Source organism: Hyla sarda, chromosome 9, assembly GCF_029499605.1.
Source record: "Hyla sarda isolate aHylSar1 chromosome 9, aHylSar1.hap1, whole genome shotgun sequence".
Lineage (NCBI taxonomy): Eukaryota > Metazoa > Chordata > Amphibia > Anura > Hylidae > Hyla > Hyla sarda.
In genome coordinates this window covers 169,151,373-169,171,619 of record NC_079197.1, presented here as the reverse complement: position 1 = coordinate 169,171,619, position 20,247 = coordinate 169,151,373, and the positions used below count along the sequence as shown (strand labels likewise).

At 44.3% G+C, this 20,247-nt stretch overlaps 1 protein-coding gene across 1 annotated transcript in view; it reads right to left on the bottom strand.

Moving 5' to 3' along the window:
• Positions 1 to 5,942: 5,942 nt before the first annotated feature.
• The window catches only part of ATF6B (activating transcription factor 6 beta), a 66,758-nt gene continuing 52,453 nt past the window's right edge, over positions 5,943 to 20,247 (bottom strand). The window contains exons 13-19 of the mRNA XM_056541449.1: positions 17,960 to 18,121; positions 16,479 to 16,586; positions 12,813 to 12,903; positions 12,642 to 12,715; positions 6,425 to 6,536; positions 6,252 to 6,336; positions 5,943 to 6,168 (exon numbers count right to left, since the gene is read on the bottom strand). Coding sequence (XP_056397424.1) covers positions 5,957 to 6,168; positions 6,252 to 6,336; positions 6,425 to 6,536; positions 12,642 to 12,715; positions 12,813 to 12,903; positions 16,479 to 16,586; positions 17,960 to 18,121 — 844 coding nt within the window. The 3' untranslated portion in view covers positions 5,943 to 5,956. The remainder of the gene's footprint in view (positions 6,169 to 6,251; positions 6,337 to 6,424; positions 6,537 to 12,641; positions 12,716 to 12,812; positions 12,904 to 16,478; positions 16,587 to 17,959; positions 18,122 to 20,247) is intronic.

Genomic DNA, 20,247 nt, shown 5'->3' with positions numbered 1-20,247 from the left:
CAATAGATGACTGCGTTCATGCCTTTAAAGGGGTATTCTGGTATGAGAAAACTGCATTTAAATAAAACTAATAAAAGAGATATAAATTACTAACCTAGTGTTATCACTAATAGTAGTGGCTTCAGCATGCTTTTGCATGATTCACCTCTGACAGGAAGTTGTGTAGTCCTCTCATTGAAAGCGTGGTGTTGTCTCAGCAGCTCCTCCCTCTTCCCTGACAGAAATTTGTATAGCCTTCATATAGTACTTAGCTGCTGTATGCAGTCGTGTAGTTCTTTTCAGTCTGACCACAGTGCTCTCTGCTGACACCTCTGTCCATTTTAGGTAGTGTCTAGAGCAGCATATGTTTTGCTGTGGGGATTTTTCTCCTGCTCTGGGCAGTTCCTGACATGAACAGAGGTGTCAGCAGAGAGCACTGTGGTCAGAGTGAAAAGGACTACACAACTTCCTCTAGAGCATACGGCAGCTGAGAAGTACTATATGAAGGCCATACAACTTTCTGTCAGGGAAGAGGGAGGAGCTGCTGAGACAACACCACACTGACAATGAGAGGCCTACATAACTTCCTCTAGAGCATACGGCAACTGATAAGTACTGGAAGGATTAAGATTTCTTAATAGAAGTAATTTACAAATCTGTTAAACTTTTTGGCGTCAGTTTGGCGTCAGTTTTCCACCAGAGTACCCTTTTAAGTAATGCTTCTACAGCATTTTTTTTAACACCGGAGTACACCTTTAAGTAATGCTTTATGCTTCTGCTGCGTTTTTAACACCGGAATACCCCTGTAGGTAATGCTTTATGCTTCTGCTGCGTTTTTTTTACGTCAGAGTACCCCTTTAAAGTGACTGGGGTCTCTGCCTGTATGTGCACGTATACAGGACAAGGGCGGCACGACGTCGGTGTGAACAAGCCTTTAAACCTAAAGATGGATTTCTGCGGAAAATCCCGATGCAACTATTGATCTTCTCTAGGTTTGATAATCCAGGAATTGTCCGATAAATGGAACATTCGCATGTAAATCTATATTTTTCTCTTTTACGTTTGTCCATTGCGGAGTCAAATCCCCCCCCCCCCCCCCCCCACAATGCGATTGCAGAGCGTTTCCTTCTAGGATTGGATCCATGATGGAGCATAGTCCTATATTTATGATGGGACCAACCAGCAGTCGCTTTGTCCCATTCCTTCAATAGACATCAAGGGTGGCATCACCACATACGGGCAGAGACGGGCGCGGATTCTTGGGTCTACCGATTTCTTTTTCTTTCGATATATAAAAAGTCCATATACAAAAAGTACCATAATATACAGTATCTTTACTAATAGTGAATACAAACCTGCGGATATATGAGCAGCAATGACCCCCCGTGTATGCAGCAGAATGGTATAACCCAGTGTTGTCCCAACCAGGGCGCCTCCAGCTGTTGCAAAACTACAACTCCCAGCATGCCCGGACAGCCGTTGGCTGTCCGGGCATGCTGGGAGTTGTAGTTTTGCAACAGCTGGAGGCACCCTGGTTGGGTTACACTGGTATAACTCATACCTACCTCTCTATAATCTCTTTACCCCGACAGCAGTATAGAGAACAGCGGAGTCATGTGACATGTGACATTTTAAAGGGTAACTCTCATTAAAACGATTTTTTGCTATTGCGCTCCTTATGGTAAATAAAAAATATTTCTACTATACTTTGTTTTAAAAAAAATGAAGTTTTCTATGTTTTATTTGTGCTTAAAAAAGCTCCAGAGCACATTTTCCCCCATCTTATACACAGACTTAGGACCAAACTCAAAACACAGGAAGTGCAGCCTGGAGTGCTGAGGGGGGTGTGTCCAGCCTCATCCAATCATAGCTCTTCTCACACTTAACTGCCATATGCTGTGGGTTGGACACACACACCCCCCCCCCCCTCAGCACTCCAGGCTGCACTTCCTGGGTTTGGACTTCTGTCCTAAGTCTGTGTATGAGATGGGGGAAAATATGCTCTTGAGCTTTTTTAACCTCTTAAGGATGCAGGCCCTGAGCCCGGTGTTTAAAACGGAGTCACGCCGTAACCCCGCATCACACCGAGTCAGTCCCGGCTGCTATTGATAGCCGGGACCCTGGGCTAATAGCGCGCGGCACAGATCGTTGTGCCGTGCGCTATTAACCCTTCAGATGCGTCGAAAACGAAAGTAAAAGCTTCCCGGCAGCTCAGTCGGGCTGATCGGGACTATCGCGATAAAATCGCGATGTCCCGATCAGCTAGGACGCGAGCGGAGACCCCCTTACTTTGCTCCGTCGCGTCCGATCAGCGTTTGATTGCTCCAAGCCTGAGCTACAGGCTTGAGCAATCAACCCCCTATTACGCTGATCCATGCAAAGCTATGGCTTTGCAGAGATCAGTGTAAAAGATCAGTGTGTGCAGTGTTATAGGCCCCTATGGGATAACAATGATCAGTGTGTGCAGTGTTATAGGTCCCTATGGGATAACAATGATCAGTGTGTGCAGTGTTATAGGTCCCTATGGGATAACAATGATCAGTGTGTGCAGTGTTATAGGTCCCTATGGGATAACAATGATCAGTGTGTGCAGTGTTATAGGTCCCTATGGGATAACAATGATCAGTGTGTGCAGTGTTATAGGTCCCTATGGGATAACAATGATCAGTATAAGAGATCAGTGTGTGCAGTGTTATAGGTCCCTATGGGAGCTATAACACTGCAAAAAAAGTGGGAAAAAAAGTTAATAAAGGTCATTTAACCCCTTCCCTAATTAAAGTTTGAATCACCCCCCTTTACCCATAAAAACAAAACAAAAACAGTGTAAATAAAAATAAACATATGTGGTATCGCCGCGTGCAGAAATGTCCGATTTATAAAAATATATCGTTAATTAAACCGAACGGTCAATGGCGAACGCGCAAAAAAATTCCAAAGTCCAAAATGGTCACTTTTTATATCATAAAAAAATTTATAGAAAGCGATCATAAAGTCCGATCAATACAAAAATGTTACCGATAAAAACTTCAGACCACTGCGCAAAAAATGAGCCCTCATACCGGCCCGTATGCGGAAAAATAAAAAAGTTATAGGGGTCAGAAGATGACAATTTTAAACGTATAAATTTTCCTGCATGTAGTTATGATTTTTTCCAGAAGTGCGACAAAATCAAACATTTATAAGTAGGGGGTCATTTTAACCGTATGGACCTACAGAATAAAGATAAGGGGTCATTTTTACCGAAAAATGTACTACGTAGAAACGGAAGCCCCCAAAAGTTACAAAATGAAATTTTTTCTTCAATTTTGTCGCACAATGAATTTTTTTTCCGTTTCGCCGTGGATTGTTTGGTAAAATGACTAATGTCACTGCAAAGTAGAATTGGTGGCGCATAAAATAAGCCATAATATGGAATTTTAGGTGCAAAATTGAAAGCGCTATGATTTTTAGAAAGTGATGAGGAAAAAATGAAAATGCAAAAACGGAAAAACGCTGAGTCCTTAAGGGGTTAAGCACAAATAAAACATAGAAAACTTTATTTTATTTTTTTTAAACAAAGTATATAAGAAATATTGTTTCTTTACGATAAGGAGTGCAATAGCAAAACAAAATTTAATTAGAGTGCCCCTTTAAGGGTGTGGCCAGGACTATGTACCACTATAATACGCACCCAGGGCCATACCACAGGATTTGGAGGGGGTGTTCTGTCTACATAACTGCAGGTTTGCAGGCACTACTCATGCAATTATTTTGTCATTATATGGGAAAATGATACATTGGAACAGACATATATAAAAACATAATAAATAGTGCATCAACCTTCATGATTCCCTTTTCTTAGTGCAGAACGCAAAAAAATACACCATACCGAAATTAAAGGAAGACTTCGGGAAATAGGGATAATTACGTGGGGCTTGAATATCAAACCGAAAACAGAGAATCCTTGTAACATGCTCTGCCCCCCTATAATCCTGCACCAGGTTTTGCCCGGAGTGTCCCTTTAGAGATAATCCAGGGTTCGAAAAACATAGCTTCTTCCAAAAACAGCGCCATTCTTGTTGTCAGGTTGTGCGAGGTACTGCAGCTCAGCTCTACTGAAGTGAATGGAGCAGAGTTGTAATACCGTACATGACCTGAGGACAGATGTGGCACTGGTTTTCGAAGAAACAATGTTTTGTCTGGATAAACCCTTTAAGTAAAATTAAAATAACGATGGAATGAGGCTTTTCTATATAGCTGCAGTTTTTATAGTGAAGGATGTGGCGGGGAGGCTTGGAAATTGGCGTAAAGTCTCCAGGCGTCATCCTTTACTATGGAAACAGACACAATATATAATAATCATCTTTATTTATGTAGCGCACACAGATTCCGCAGCGCAGATACATATATATATATACACACACACACAGACACACACATATATATATATATATAATATATCTGCGTGTATATATATATATATGTGTGTATGTGTGTTATACATACGGTATATATATATACATATATAACGGTGTGTGTATATATATATATATATATATATATATATATATATATATATATACATACACACACACACACATATGTGTGTGTGTATATATAAAATATATAAATATAATTAATATTTATGTATGTGCATATATATGTATGTGTGCGTGTATATATATATATATATATATGCACATACACGCACAAATATTAATTATATATATGTATATCAATTATATATTTTTATTTATATATATGTATATGTGTGTGTGTGTGTGTGTGTATGTATATATATATATATATATATATATATATATATATATATGTATATCACACACATATAGATACAAATATATAATTTATATACACATATAATATTTGTGCATATATACCGTATATACTCGAATATAAAAGTTATTGACTTGACTATAAGCCTAGGGTGGGAAATACATCATCCCCCCTTCATCATCACTGCCTCTCAATCCCTTCTCAGTGGTCTTCAACCTGCATACCTCCAGATGTTGCAAAACTACAACTCCCAGCATGCCCGCACAGCCATCGGCTGTGCGGGCATGCTGGGAGTTGTAGTTTTGAAACATCTGGAGGTCCGCAGGTTGAAGACCACTGTCCGGGCCTTCGTCATCATCCAGACCCCTCTTTTGTTTTCTACTCACCTCCCCTCGGTGGGAAGGAAGGGTGAGCTGGTCGGGGCCATCTATGCTGCAGGGACCGTCCGGAGGGGAGGGTTAGTCGTTCCGGGCTGTCCATCTTCACCGGGAGGCCCTCTTCTCCGCTCCGGCCCCAGACTAGTGACGCTGCTTTGATGACGACGTGCACGTCACGTCCGTGCGCATGAACGTCCCTGCACAGTGGTGTCAATGCAGCGTCACTAGTCCGGGGCTGGAGCTGAGAAGAGAGCCTCCCGGTGAAGATGGACAGCCCGGAACGACTAACCCTCCCCACCGGACGGTCCCTGCAGCATAGATGGCCCCGACCAGCTCACCCTTCCTTCCCACCGAGGGGAGGGGAGGTGAGTGGAAAACAAAAGGGGGGGTCTGGATGATGATGAAGGCTCGGACAGTGGTCTTCAACCTGCGGACCTCCAGATGTTTCAAAACTACAACTTCTAGCATGCCTGGACAGCCGATGGCTGTCCGGGCATGCTGGGAGTTGTAGTTTTGCAACATCTGGAGGTCCGCAGGTTGAAAACCACTGAGAAGGGATTGACAGGCCAGAAAGTTTTTTTGTTCACTCGAGTATAAGCTTATACTCGAGAATATACGGTATATGCACACACACAAATATTATTTATATATATATATATATATATATATATATATATATATATATACACACACACACATTTTATTTTATTTAATATTAATATATCTCACATTGATAATTACCTAATTACTTACACACCTGCCTATATTTCTTCTTATATACATATACTTGTATTTACAATATAAAAGCGCTACCCTCGTGTCCGTCCTCAGTGCTGCCCGTCCTCCACGGACGTCTGGTCCTGCAGATAGAGGGACTGGTTCCCAGTTGCCGTTCCTGGCTGTGGAGGGGGGCTCGGAGGCGTCCTTAGTGAGGGGGGGACCGTGGAGGATTTAATCTGGATGACCCTGGTGTCCATCACCTCGCAGTCTATCTGCATCATGGTCTCGTACCCCTGGGTGCTGTTATAGACGCCGCTGTCTGTGGAGCACAAGGACCCATGATTACTAGTGATCTAGGAGAACGAGACGTCAGGGTAAAAGAACACGAGACAGTAAACTCACCATTCACCGACATGGCCGGCATCACCAGGGACATCTTGGGACGGGAGGTTTTATTGTGACTTATTGCTGGAAGGAGCAGGTGATCCTGTAAGAGACAGACTGGGAGTGAGTGTGGTAGGTCTTATATAAAGACGGGAGTTGTGTCCGGACGCCATGCGAATCGCGCCACTGACCCTGCGGAATGAGACAACGTAGAAGGTATCTTCGCGGCGCTCAATGGCGTCCATTAGAAAGTGATCGCTGGGCTCCTGGGGGCCAAATAGCTGTAATGGAGCAGTCTGCAATCTGTGGGTGAGATAGAACAGTTACCCCACAAACTTAGATGTTCACCTACACCAGTGGTCTCCAAACTGTGGCCCTCCAGATGTTGCAAAACTACAACTCCCAGCATGCCCGGACAGCCGTTGGCTGTCCGGGCATGCTGGGAGTTGTAGTTTTGCAACATCTGGAGGGCCACAGTTTGGAGACCACTGACCTACACAATCTGATGACTAAAGGGGTACTCGGGGGAACACAACTTATCCCTGATGATCTACTGTATGGGGCCCAACTTACCCTATGCTCAGCGCTCCAGTCCCTACCTTTCGAGACAAGCAGGAGTGATGGCCGGTGCAGCTAATCACAGGATCCGAACAGTCAAACCCCCCCGCAACCAGACACTTATCCCCCCCTATCCTCTGGGTAAGGGCTGAAGTTGTGTTTCCCAGATGACCACTTTAATTCTCTCATAGTAAATGAAATAATTAGAGATGAATGAACTTACAGTAAATTTAATTCGTCACAAATAGAGATGAGCGAACTTACAATAAATTCGATTCGTCACAAACTTCTCGGCTCGGCAGTTGATGACTTTTCCTGCATAAATTAGTTCAGCTTTCCGGTGCTCCCGTGGGCTGGAAAAGGTGGATACAGTCCTAGGAGACTCTCCAGCCCACCGGAGCACCTGAAAGCTGAACTAATTTATGCAGGATAAGTCATCAACTGCCGAGCCGAGAAGTTTGTGACTAGAGATGAGCGAACTTACAGTAAATTTGATTCGTCACAAACTTCTCGGCTCGGCAGTTGATGACTTATCCTGCATAAATTAGTTCAGCTTTCAGGTGCTCCGGTGGGCTGGAGAGTCTCCTAGGACTGTATCCACCTTTTCCAGCCCACCGGAGCACCTGAAAGCTGAACTAATTTATGCAGGATAAGTCATCAACTGCCGAGCCGAGAAGTTTGTGACTAGAGATGAGCGAACTTACAGTAAATTTGATTCGTCACAAACTTCTCGGCTCGGCAGTTGATGACTTATCCTGCATAAATTAGTTCAGCTTTCAGGTGCTGCGGTGGGCTGGAGAGTCTCCTAGGACTGTATCCACCTTTTCCAGCCCACGGGAGCACCGGAAAGCTGAACTAATTTATGCAGGATAAAGTCATCAACCGCCGAGCCGAGAAGTTCGTGACGAATCGAATTTACTGTAAGTTCGCTCAGCTCTAGAAATAATATAGAGCAACTAGGTTCTTGATTGCTACAATACAAACTATGTTCAATAGATTTTATTGATTTTACAGTATACATCACCCCACGGGGGCCACCGAGAAGCCAAACATCCTATAATTCGGCAATATATCACGGCAAACTCTCTTATATTAAAGCCTCTTATAACCTGTTCGTTTACAATACAAACTTAAAGGGGTACTCCGGTGGAAAACTTTTTTTTTTTTTTTTTTTTTTTTTTTTTTTAATGAACTGGTGCCAGAAAGTTAAACAGATCTGTAAATTACTTTTATAAAAAAAAAAATCTTAATCCTTCCAGTACTTTTTAGCAGCTGTATGCTACAGAGGAAATGCTTTATTTTTTGAATTTCTTTTTTTGTCTTGTCCACAGTGCTCTCTGCTGACACCTCTGTCCGTGTCAGGAACTGTCCAGAGGAGAAGAAAATCCCCATAGCAAACCTATGCTGCTCTGGACAGTTCCTGACACGGACAGAGGTGTCAGCAGAGATCACTGTGGACAAGACAAAAAAAGAAATTCAAAAAGTAAAAGAATTTCCTCTATAGCATACAGCTGCTAATAAGTACTAAAAGGATTAAGACTTTTTAATTGAAGTAATTTACAAATCTGTTTGACTTTCTGGCAACAGTATATTTAAAAAAAAATAAAAAATAAAAAAAAGGTTTCCACCGGAGTAACCCTTTAAGTACGTGTTTGGGGTTACCGTCCTCTAACCTCCCCACCCCCCGAAAAAAGAGAGAATGGAAAAAAAAATTGTATTGCTACAATACAAACTATATATCTCCATGGAAACAGGCAACAAACTTTGTGTAGTCTGATCCACCCATCAGTTCTCTGCTTGTGGCTTCCGTACAATATGTATATGTTAGGGGACAAAAATAAAAGTGCCCATACATCTTTAATTGCAACAAGATTAACATTCATTGTATATCCCATACACATGAATGGAGGGGTTAAAAAGGGTTGTGACCAGTGATGTGAAGGCGGGAGCTGGTATTACTGCTCATTAGATAAAGCAGCAGGAGGCCGTTCTCATCCACAGTAGTTTCTGTCAGAATGGGCTCACTGCTGCCTTATTTAATTAATCATAAATCTAATGAGTAGTAATACCAGCTCCCCCTTCTTCACATCACTGGTCTTGTTCCGTGGTGACACTTGGGGACCTCCTCCCCAAGTGTCACCACGGGACAAGACCAGTGATGTGAAGAAGGGGGAGCTGGTATTACTACTCATTAGATTTAGACAGAGCAGACTGTTTTGAGAGCACAGCTGAAATTAAAGATCTGAGCACTATGGCTAAAAACACTATATTAGTAAGCTGCTTTTGTGTATGGGAATTTATGACCTAGATTGTATTTTACATTTTTTTTTCATTTTTTGTACATTACTATGGGAGCTGCCATCTTGCCTGAGCTGTTTTTAACAACATTTAGTAATATGCTTTACAGCAAGACCCATAATCATAGGTAACAACAGACTTAAACTGTCTCATTCGTATGAATTGTACAGGTGTCTGGGTATGTTCTGTGACCATTTCAGAGGTCATTCTGGAGGAAAGGGAAGGCTGATCCATGAGCAACAGCTAATGTGTGTACCTCTTATCTATATCAGTGTTTCCCAATCATTGTACCTCCAGCTGTTGCAAGCCTTTGGCTGTCCGGGCATGCTGGGAGTTGTAGCTTTGCAACAGCTGGAGGCACACTGGTTGGGAAACACTGATCTATCTACTAGTGTCACCTTTCATCGTAATCCTGCCTGTGATGATAAGGAGGGAAAGGAATTCTCAGCTTCGTTTTAGCCCTAGTGGCCAAAATGGAAACTGCAAGATTTCTGGATTATTTTAAAATATACCGTATTTTTCGCCCTATAGGACGCACCGGCCTATAAGACGCACCCAATTTATAGGTGCAAAATCTAAAAAAATAAAGATTTTGAACCCAATAGTGGTCTTCAACCTGCGGACCTCCAGATGTTGCAAAACTACAACTCCCAGCATGCCCGGACAGCCGTTGGCTGTCCGGGCATGCTGGGAGTTGTAGTTTTGCAACATCTGGAGGTCCGCAGATTGAAGACCACTGGAGGTAATACTCACGTGTCCCCGCCGCTCCGGACCCGTCACCGCTGCCCTGGATGTCGCTCCATCGCTCTCTCCGTCGCTGCCATCACGTCGTTACGCACGCTGACGCACGTACGCGACGACGTGATGACGAGGAAGGAGAGCGCCGGCCATACAGGGAATCCCTGAACGGAGAAGACACCGAGGAGGCAGGTAAGGTCCCTCCCGTTGTCCTGTAAGCACTAACCCGGCTATTCAGTCGGGCTGTTCGGGACCGCCGCGGTGAAATCGCGGCGGTCCCGAACAGCCTGACTGAATAGCCGGGTTAGTGTCACTTTCCTTTTAGACGCGGCGGTCAGCTTTCATCGCCGCGTCTGAAGGGTTAATACAGGGCATCACCGCGATCGGTGATGTCCTGTATTAGCCGCGGGTCCCGGCCGTTGATGGCCTCAGGGACCGCCGCGATAGGGGTGTATTCGCCGTATAAGACGCACAGACTTTTTCCCCCCAGTTTTGGGGAAGAAAAAGTGCGTCTTATACGGCGAAAAATACGGTACATTGCAAATTGGAAAATAAAAAAATTTTAATTTTTATATATATATATATATATATATAAATTGATTTAAACAATGAGTCATTTTCTGATCATGTTTCCTTAAAGAAAGTATGAGACTGCAAAGTTTTTAGGATTACACTACATGGAATGGAGACGCTTAGTGGGAGATGTGGAAAACGAATTATAGGAAATTCTTAATTAAAACTTATTGCAAATTTGCTTCATTTTTCACTAAGTTTACTGGGACAAAAAAAAAAAAAAAAAAGGGAAATGGTTGCAAAAGTGTATAGAGCATATAGCCTTTAGACATTACCTAAGGCGACTGGACCGCACAGCGACAGAAGGCGCGTACAGACATAAAGAAAAGAGATATAGGAGGCGTAGGTCAGCATTCTTCTATGGAGTCATATGTGTTTGGTGTCATGTCTCAAGTTACACGGCATTTTCCCCTAAGCCAAGCCACATTGTCAGAAGAAGCACAAAAAGTGTCTAGAATACAGAGTAATAGGGGAGCAAAGAGTACGTGGTGCATTTGTAATAGTTAATCTGGCTCACTGTGTATATGGCCGTTCTAAGAGACAAACTTAAAGGGGTACTCCGGTGAAAACCTTTTTTCTTTTAAAATCAACTGGTGGCAGAAAGTTAAACATATTTGTAAATTACTTCTATTAAAAAAAATCTTAATCCTTCCAGTACTTATTAGCTGCTGAATGCTACAGAGGAAATTCCTTTCTTTTTGGAACACTGATGACATCACGAGCACAGTGCTCTCTGCTGACATCTCTGTCCATTTTAGCAACCGTGCATAGCAGATGTAGGCTAAGGGCAGCATGGTGGCTCAGTGGTTAGCACTGCTGCCTTGCAGTGCTGGGGACTAGGGTTCAAATCCCACTAAGGACAACAATAAATAAAGCGTTATTATTATTATTATAATGTCAGCAGAGAGAACTGTGCTCGTGATGTCATCAGAGAGCATTCCAAAAAGAAAAGAATTTCCTCTGTAGTATTCAGCAGCTAATAAGTACAGGAAGGATTAAGATTTTTTAATAGAAGTAATTTACAAATATGTTTAACTTTCTGCCACCAGTTGATTTAAAAGAAAAAAGGTTTTCACCGGAGTACCCCTTTAAAAGGGGTATTCCAGGAAAAAAAACAGATCAAGAGAGACATAGAGAGCTTGAGAGAGAGAGAGAGGCATAGAGAGCTCAAGAGAGAGAGACAGATCAAGAGAGACAGAGAGCTTGAGAGAGAGAGAGAGAGAGAGAGAGAGAGAGAGAGAGAGGCATAGAGAGCTCAAGAGAGAGAGACAGATCAAGAGAGACATAGAGAGCTTGAGAGAGAGAGGCATAGAGAGCTCAAGAGAGAGACAGATCAAGAGAGACAGAGAGCTTGAGAGAGGCATAGAGAGCTCAAGAGAGCTCAAGAGAGAGAGAGAGAGAGAGGCATAGAGAGCTCAAGAGAGAGAGAGAGACAGATTAAGAGAGACAGAGAGAGAGTCATAGAGAGAGAGAGAGGCATAGAGAGCTCAAGAGAGAGAGACAGATCAAGAGAGACATGGAGAGCTTGAGAGAGAGAGGCAGATCAAGAGAGACAGAGAGCTCAAGAGAGAGAGAGTGACAGATCAATAAAGACAGAGAGCTAGAGAGAGAGAGGCATAGAGAACTCAAGAGAGGGACAGATCAAGAGAGAGAGGCATAGAGAGCTCAAGGGAGAGGGACAGATCAAGAGAGACAGAGTGCTCAAGAGAGAGACGGAGAGCTTGAGAGAGAGAAAGAGAGATCATGAGAGCCACAGAGAATTCGAGAGAGACATAGAGAGCTCGGGAGGAAGGAAGACCGAGATTGAGAGAGACAGAGAACTCGAGAAAGACATAGAGAGCTTAAGAGAGAGAGACAGGGAGCAGGAGAGAGAGATTTCTAGAAAGAGAGTGTCTCTGCTGTCACTAATATTTAAGGGTTCTAAATAACAGAATCACTTATATCAACTCAGATATTTGGAAATAGGAGCTGGAGATATAAAAGGTATGAAGTCCATTAGGACATAGGGTGTAACATGGAATAGACAGCCAGACGGGCGTGACTGCAGCAGACAGTCCGGGGGATAGAGGAACGTGTGATGGACAGAGACACAATACAGAGATAGAAGCCGGACAGAGACTAATGCTCTCCAAATGGTGTTGGAAGAAGAGATAATTCAATAATAATAATAATAATAATTCTATTAATAATGGACAGAATGGTGGAAAGAGAAGAGGAAACAATGATCAGTGAGGAGAGAACCTGTGAGACTGGAGCCGGGACACGTGAGCTGGCACCAGATCTGACAGTGCCATACTGGTCCTGATCAGCGGCTTCTGGAAGACAATGGAAAAAGAATCATACTTATACAGGACAACATATGTGCAAAGAAACGAAGATGATGAATCCGCGTGAACTGGCGGTAACCCGCACCTTTATTTTGCGCTGTTTTTTCGGGGCCTGCTTTCCAGTCTTCCTCTCATTCTGATGCCGGCGAACCCAAAGACTGAGCTCATCCGCCAATCTATACGTGAGGAAAGAAGAGGAAGAGGGTTAGGGAGAGCAGAACTCTACAAGGATTAGGGACGAGCACCAAACACTGCGGAAAGAACAGATCCAACACATCAGAAGCATCTTCTCAAAGAAAAGGGGAACAGATCGGGGGGTCTACTTAAAGGGGTACTCCGCTGCTCAGTGTTTGGAACAAACTGTTCCGAATGCTGGAGTCGGGAGCTTGTGACATCATAGCCCCACCCCCTCATGATGTCACACCCCGCCCCCTCAATGCAAGTCTATGGGAGACTTGCATCGAGGGGGCAGGGCATGAGATCACGAGGGGGCGGGGCTATGACGCCACGAGCTCCCGACTCCAGCATTCGGAACAGTCTGTTCCAAACACTGAGCAGCAGAGTACCCCTTTAAGATTGAGGGCTGACAGATCAAGGGGGTCTACTTAAGATTAAAGGACAAATCTCACAATTAAAAACTTATTAATCCTTCAGATAGGGGATACATTTTAGATTCCGGGGGGTCTGAGCGCTGGGGCCCCCCGCGATCTCCTGTATGGAGCTCCTTTGCTATAGCACAGGAGCATGTCACAAGCCACGCCCCCTCCATATAGTTCTATGGTAGAGCCAAAGATTGCCGAACGGCTCTCCCATAGAACTATATGAAGGGGGCGTGGCAGCCTCTGCTTAATCCTTAATCCTTCCAGTACTTATCAGCTGCTGTAAAATACAGAGAAATCTGTGTAGTTCTTTTCTGTCTGACCACAGTGCTCTCTGCCGACACCTCTGTCCATTATAGGAACTGTCCAGAGCAGGAGAGGTTTGCTATGGGGATTTGCTCCTGCTCTGGACAGTTCCTGACATGGACAGAGGTGTCGGCAGAGAGCACTGGGGTCAGACTGGAAAGAACTACACAAATTTATCTGTAGTATATCTATAGTATATAGCAGCTGATAAGTACTGGAAGGATTAAGATTTTTAAATAGAAATATGTGAAGAATGTGTTTAACTTTCTGGAGCCAGTTGATTTGAATTTTTTCCCCCCACCGGGGTACCCCTTTAAGAATGAGGGCTGACTGATCGGGGGGGGGTGTCTACTTAAGATTAAGGACTAACAGATCAGGGGGGTCTACTTAAGATTGGAGCTGACTGATCAGGGGGGTCTACTTAAGATTGAGGCTGACTGATCAGGGGGGTCTACTTAAGATTGAGGCTGACTGATCAGGGGGGTCTACTTAAGATTGGGGCTGACTGATCAGGGGGGTCTACTTAAGATTGAGGCTGACTAATCAGGGGGGTCTACTTAAGATTGGGGCTGACTGATCAGGGGGGTCTACTTAAGATTGGGGCTGACTGATCAGGGGGGTCTACTTAAGATTGGGGCTGACTGATCAGGGGGGTCTACTTAAGATTGGAGCTGACTGATCAGGGGGGTCTACTTAAGATTGAGGCTGACTGATCAGGGGGATCTACTTAAGATTGGAGCTGACTGATCAGGGGGGGGGTCTACTTAAGATTGAGGCTGACTGATCAGGGGGGGGTCTACTTAAGATTGAGGCTGACTGATCAGGGGGGTCTACTTAAGATTGGGGCTGACTGATCAGGGGGGCCTTTTCAAGGTAGAGGGCCAAAGAGCAGAGGTGATCTTCTCAAGATCAAGGGTCAACAGATCAGGAGGGTCTTCTCAAGATCAAGGACTAATAGATCAGAGGTGGTCTTTTTTTATTTTTTATTTTTATTTTTTGTTAAATAACAATTTTCATTGTTTTCCAAAAATATGCAATGAACAACAATGGAATTTAAAATTAACAGGAAGAAATAGGGAGCAAAACAGGAGAAATCCAGAACAACTGTTGCCCATAAAGGCTGTTCAGAGAAGACGCGGTGTCGGAGCCTCCATCCGTCCCAAACAGGAAGTTAGATCGGCAACGGAACGCCGCACTAGATCAATACCTAAGGGTTATAACTAGAGATGAGCGAACTTACAGTAAATTCGATTAGTCACGAACTTCTCAGCTCGGCAGTTGATGACTTTTCCTGCATAAATTAGTTCAGCTTTCCGGTGCTCCGGTGGGCTGGAAAAGGTGGATACATTCCTAGGAGACTCTTTCTTAGGACTGTATCCACCTTTTCCAGCCCACCGGAGCACCGGAAAGCTGAACTAATTTATGCAGGAAAAGTCAGCAACCGCCGAGCCGAGAAGTTCGTGACGAATCGAATTTACTGTAAGTTCGCTCATCTCTAGTTATAAAGATAACAGGACTGCTCCTCTAATTGGAGTCTAACAAAGAGAAAAAAATGGAGGGCATAGAAAAGCAAACCTCCAGAACATTAATAATACAGATAATCAAACGAACACACAGACCAGTGTTTCCCAACCAGGGTGCCTCCAGCTGTTGCAAAACTACAACTCCCAGCATGCCTGGACAGCCGTAGGCTGTCCAGGCATGCTGGAAGTTGTAGTTTTGCAACAGCTGGAGGCACCCTGGTTGGGAAACACAGACAAACTGCAGTCAGACAAGGAGATGAAAAAACAGACAGTGACTCTATGACTAAGCGCGAAAGCGCGAAACGCGTCAGAGAATTCATGTATGTAGCTGTCTTCATTAAATAAAGAAACCCGTTTATATCCACATCCTGGTGCTGGAGATAATTTTCGTTTTAAAAAACAGCTGCCACAAGGGGTCCCCAAGGTGTATATTCCCCTAAGGGTGGCCTTTTTAAAGGGGTACTCTGGTGGAAAACATTTTTTTTTTTAAATGAACTGGTGCCAGAAAGTTAAACAGATCCGTATATTACTTCTATTAAAAAAAATCTTTACCCTTCCAGTACTTTTTAGCAGCTGTATGCTACAGAGGAAATTCTTTTCTTTTTGAATTTCTTTTTTTGTCTTGTCCACAGTGCTCTCTGCTGACACCTCTGTCCGCGTCAGGAACTGTCCAGAGCAGTATAGGTTTGCTATGGGGATTTTCTCCTGCTCTGGACAGTTCCTGATACGGGCATCAGGTGTCAGCAGAGAGCACTGTGGACAAGACAAGAAAGAAATCCAAAAAGAAAAGAATTTCCTCTGTAGCATACAGATGCTAAAAAGTACTGGAAGGGTAAAGATTTTTTAATTTAAAGTAATTTACAAATCTGTTTAACTTAATTAAAAAAAAACATTTTCCACTGGAGTAAGAGGTATTCCAAAACTTTTTTTTTTTTTTCATATCAACTGGCTCCAGAAATTTAAACAGATTTGTAAATTACTTCTATTAAAAAAAAAATCTTAATCCTACCAGTACTTATCAGCTGCAGAAGTTGAGTTTTCTGACCACAGTGCTCTCTGCAAACCTCTCCTGCTCTGGACAGTTCCTGAGACAGACAAGAGATGTCAGTAGAGAGCACTGTGGTCAGACAGAAAAGAACAATTCAACTTCAGCTGCTGATAAGTACTGGTAGGATATAGATTTTTTTAAATAGAAGTCATTTGCAAATCTGTTTAACTTTCTGGAGCCGGTTGATATGAAAAAAAAAAATAATTTTTCCACTGAAGTACCCCTTTAACTTCTTTGCCATTTTAGAGAATGAGAACAGAGATCCTGGTACCTACCGGATTGACTCGGTGCGGTTGAAGTGTCTGCAATCGGAGGCAAGGAAGAGCTGATCCAGGTCTCGAACCATTAAGTGCTTCACGTTTGCCAGCGAACCGGTTGAGTTGCTGAAAAAGAAGCAGACACAGACCTTATATATACTCGAGTATAAGCCGACCCGAATATAAGCCGAGGCCCCTAATTTCACCCCAAAAACCCAGGAAAAGTTATTGACTCGACTATAAGCCTAGGGTGGGAAATATACCATCCCCCCATGTCATCATCCCCCCCCCCTTCATCATCACCGCCTGTCAATCCCTCTCAGTGGTCTTCAACCTGCGGACCTCCAGATGTTGCAAAACTACAACTCCCAGCATGCCCGGACAGCCGTCGGCTGTCCGGGCATGCTGGGAGTTGTAGTTTTGAAACCTCTGGAGGCCTGCAGGTTGAAGACCACTGCGGCCTTCGTCATCATCCAGACCCTCCCCCCTTTTGTTTTGTACTCACTTCCCCTCGGTGGGAAGGAAGGGTGAGCATGTCCGGGCCATCTGTGCTGCAGGGACCGTCTGGTGGGGAGGGTTAGTCATTGCGGGCTGTCCATCTTCAACGGGAGGCCATCTTCTCTGCGCTAGTGACTAGTGACATTGCCTTGACGACGACGCACAGGGACGTTGCGAAGAAGAGGGCCCCCCCTGGTGAAAATGGACAGCCCGCAGTGAGTTACCCTCCCCACCGGACATTCCCTGCAGCGTAGATGGCCCGGACATGCTCACCCTTCCTTCCCACCGAGGGGAGGTGAGTACAAAACAAAAGGGGGAGGGGGGGGGGGCTGGATGATGACGAAGGCCGCAGTGGTCTTCAACCTGCAGACCTCCAGAGGTTTAAAAACTACAACACCCAGCATGCCCGGACAGCCGACTGTCCGGGCATGCTGGGAGTTGTAGTTTTGCAACACCTGGAGGTCCGCAGGTTGAAGACCACTGAGAAGGGATTGACAGGCGGAGAGTTCACTCGAGTATAAGCCGAAGGGGGGGGGGGGGGGGTTTCAGCACGAAAAATTGTGCTGGAAAAACTCGGCTTATACTCGAGAATATACGGTAAGTTCAATATTAGAAGTGAATTCCTGAGATACACCGTCAAAGGACGGCATCGCTTCTAGCATTTCAAAGCGCAAATGTTGAGCTGCACCCCCAGATTGTGTGGACCCTTTGTTTTAGGGACCAATATGAATCCGCTACCATCCATGGGTACGTTCACACTGAGGAATTTCCTCGAGTAATCCCGCCTGAAATTATTCAGCAATTGATTTTCCATTCACTTCAATGTATTTTCCGCTTCTCAGTTCACACTAAGTAAATTCTCCTCGCTGAATTCTGACACCGAATTCATGTTCATTCTTCAAGTGGAATCCGCCAGCAGAATTCAATAGAAGTCAATGGTAAAAAAGAAAAAATAACAGGTGGTTACCAATAATGTCAGGCCGGTCCCCAGGGACTCTTACCTGAAGGAGCTTTTATGTTTGGCAGGAGGCGGTGCATAGAATCTAGGCCCCGGGGGCTCGGGCGAATCGCTTTTGTTGTTGAAGGTCAGCAGGTGCCGGCTGCTGTAGGAAACCTCCGGACTCTTCATGGACTCCTCTGGGATATTGTTGTGAGTCACAACACTGGGAACAAAGAAAACAACCAGTTCCAGTAAAGTGATGGTTTAGCAGCTGCTTCAAAACTACAACTCCCAGCATGCCCGGACAGCCGTTGGCTGTCCGGGCATGCTGGGAGTTGTAGTTTTGAAACTGCTGGAGGCACCCTGGTTGGGAAATACTGTACAGTGATCCCTCAACTTACAATGGCCTCAACATACAATAGTTTCAACATACGATGGTCTTTTCTGGTCCATTGTAACTATAAACAAGACTCAACATACAATGTACAGACCGTCCAGATCTGTGAAACATGTCAATGGCTGGAAGAACCGACCAATCAGAATGGGCATTCACTGGTAAAACCCCCTGTATTACTGAAGTGTATGCACTGACTGGTGTCTGGTAGCGCCCCCTACAGTACAGGGAGGTATTACATGTTCTGTACTCTTTACCTGTATTACTGAAGTGCCTGCACTAACTGGTGTCTGGTAGCGCCCCCTACAGTACAGGGAGGTATTACATGTTCTGTACTCTTTACCTGTATTACTGAAGTGTATGCACTGACTGGTGTCTGGTAGCGCCCCCTACAGTACAGGGAGGTATTACATGTTCTGTACTCTTTACTTATAATACTGAAGTGTATGCACTGAATTCCTGTCTGGTAGCGCCCCCTACAGTACAGGGAGGTAATACATGTTCTGTACTCTTTACCTGTATTACTGAAGTGCCTGCACTAACTGGTGTCTGGTAGCGCCCCCTACAGTACAGGGAGGTATTACATGTTCTGTACTCTTTACCTGTATTACTGAAGTGTATGCACTGACTGGTGTCTGGTAGCGCCCCCTACAGTACAGGGAGGTATTACATGTTCTGTACTCTTTACTTGTATTACTGAAGTGTATGCACTGAATTCCTGTCTGGTAGCGCCCCCTACAGTACAGGGAGGTATTACATGTTCTGTACTCTTTACCTGTATTACTGAAGTGTATGCACTGACTGGTGTCTGGTAGCGCCCCCTACAGTACAGGGAGGTATTACATGTTCTGTACTCTTTACTTGTATTACTGAAGTGTATGCACTGAATTCCTGTCTGGTAGCACCCCCTACAGTACAGGGAGGTATTACATGTTCTGTACTCTTTACCTGTATTACTGAAGTGTATGCACTGACTGGTGTCTGGTAGCGCCCCCTACAGTACAGGGAGGTATTACATGTTCTGTACTACTCTTTACCTGTATTACTGAAGTGTATGCACTGACTGGTGTCTGGTAGCGCCCCCTACAGTACAGGGAGGTATTACATGTTCTGTACTACTCTTTACCTGTATTACTGAAGTGTATGCACTGACTGGTGTCTGGTAGCGTCCCCTACAGTACAGGGAGGTATTACATGTTCTGTACTCTTTACCTGTATTACTGAAGTGTATGCACTGACTGATGTCTGGTAGCGCCCCCTACAGTACAGGGAGGTATCACATGTTCTGTACTCTTTACCTGTATTACTGAAGTGCATGCACTGACTTGCGTCTGGTAGTGCCCCCTACAGTACAGGGAGGTATTACATGTTCTGTACTCTTTACCTGTATTACTGAAGTGTATGCACTGACTGATGTCTGGAGCGCCCCCTACAGTACAGGGAGGTATTACATGTTCTGTACTCTTTACCTGTATTACTGAAGTGTATGCACTGACTGATGTCTGGTAGCGCCCCCTACAGTACAGGGAGGTATTACATGTTCTGTACTACTCTTTACCTGTATTACTGAAGTGTATGCACTGACTGATATCTGGTAGCGCCCCCTACAGTACAGGGAGGTATTACATGTTCTGTACTCTTTACCTGTACCAGGGTTAGCTGCTCCTTAGGACACCAGGTGAGGGCAGCTCCATGTTACTTTTTTAGGACACTGTGTACTGTACAGGACCCTGAAGAAGCTCCTGTCCTCTACATACACAGTGATTACAGCTCCCAGCAGATCTTTATTACTTTTATATGTAAGGATTTGCTTTATCTGTATTAGTTATCTATTGTCGTCCTGGAACCAATTAATATTGTAACTTGAGGGATCACTGTATACGGCAGTGGTCTGCTATCTGTAGACCTCCACATATTGCAAAACTACAACTCCCAGCATGCCCAGACGGACACCC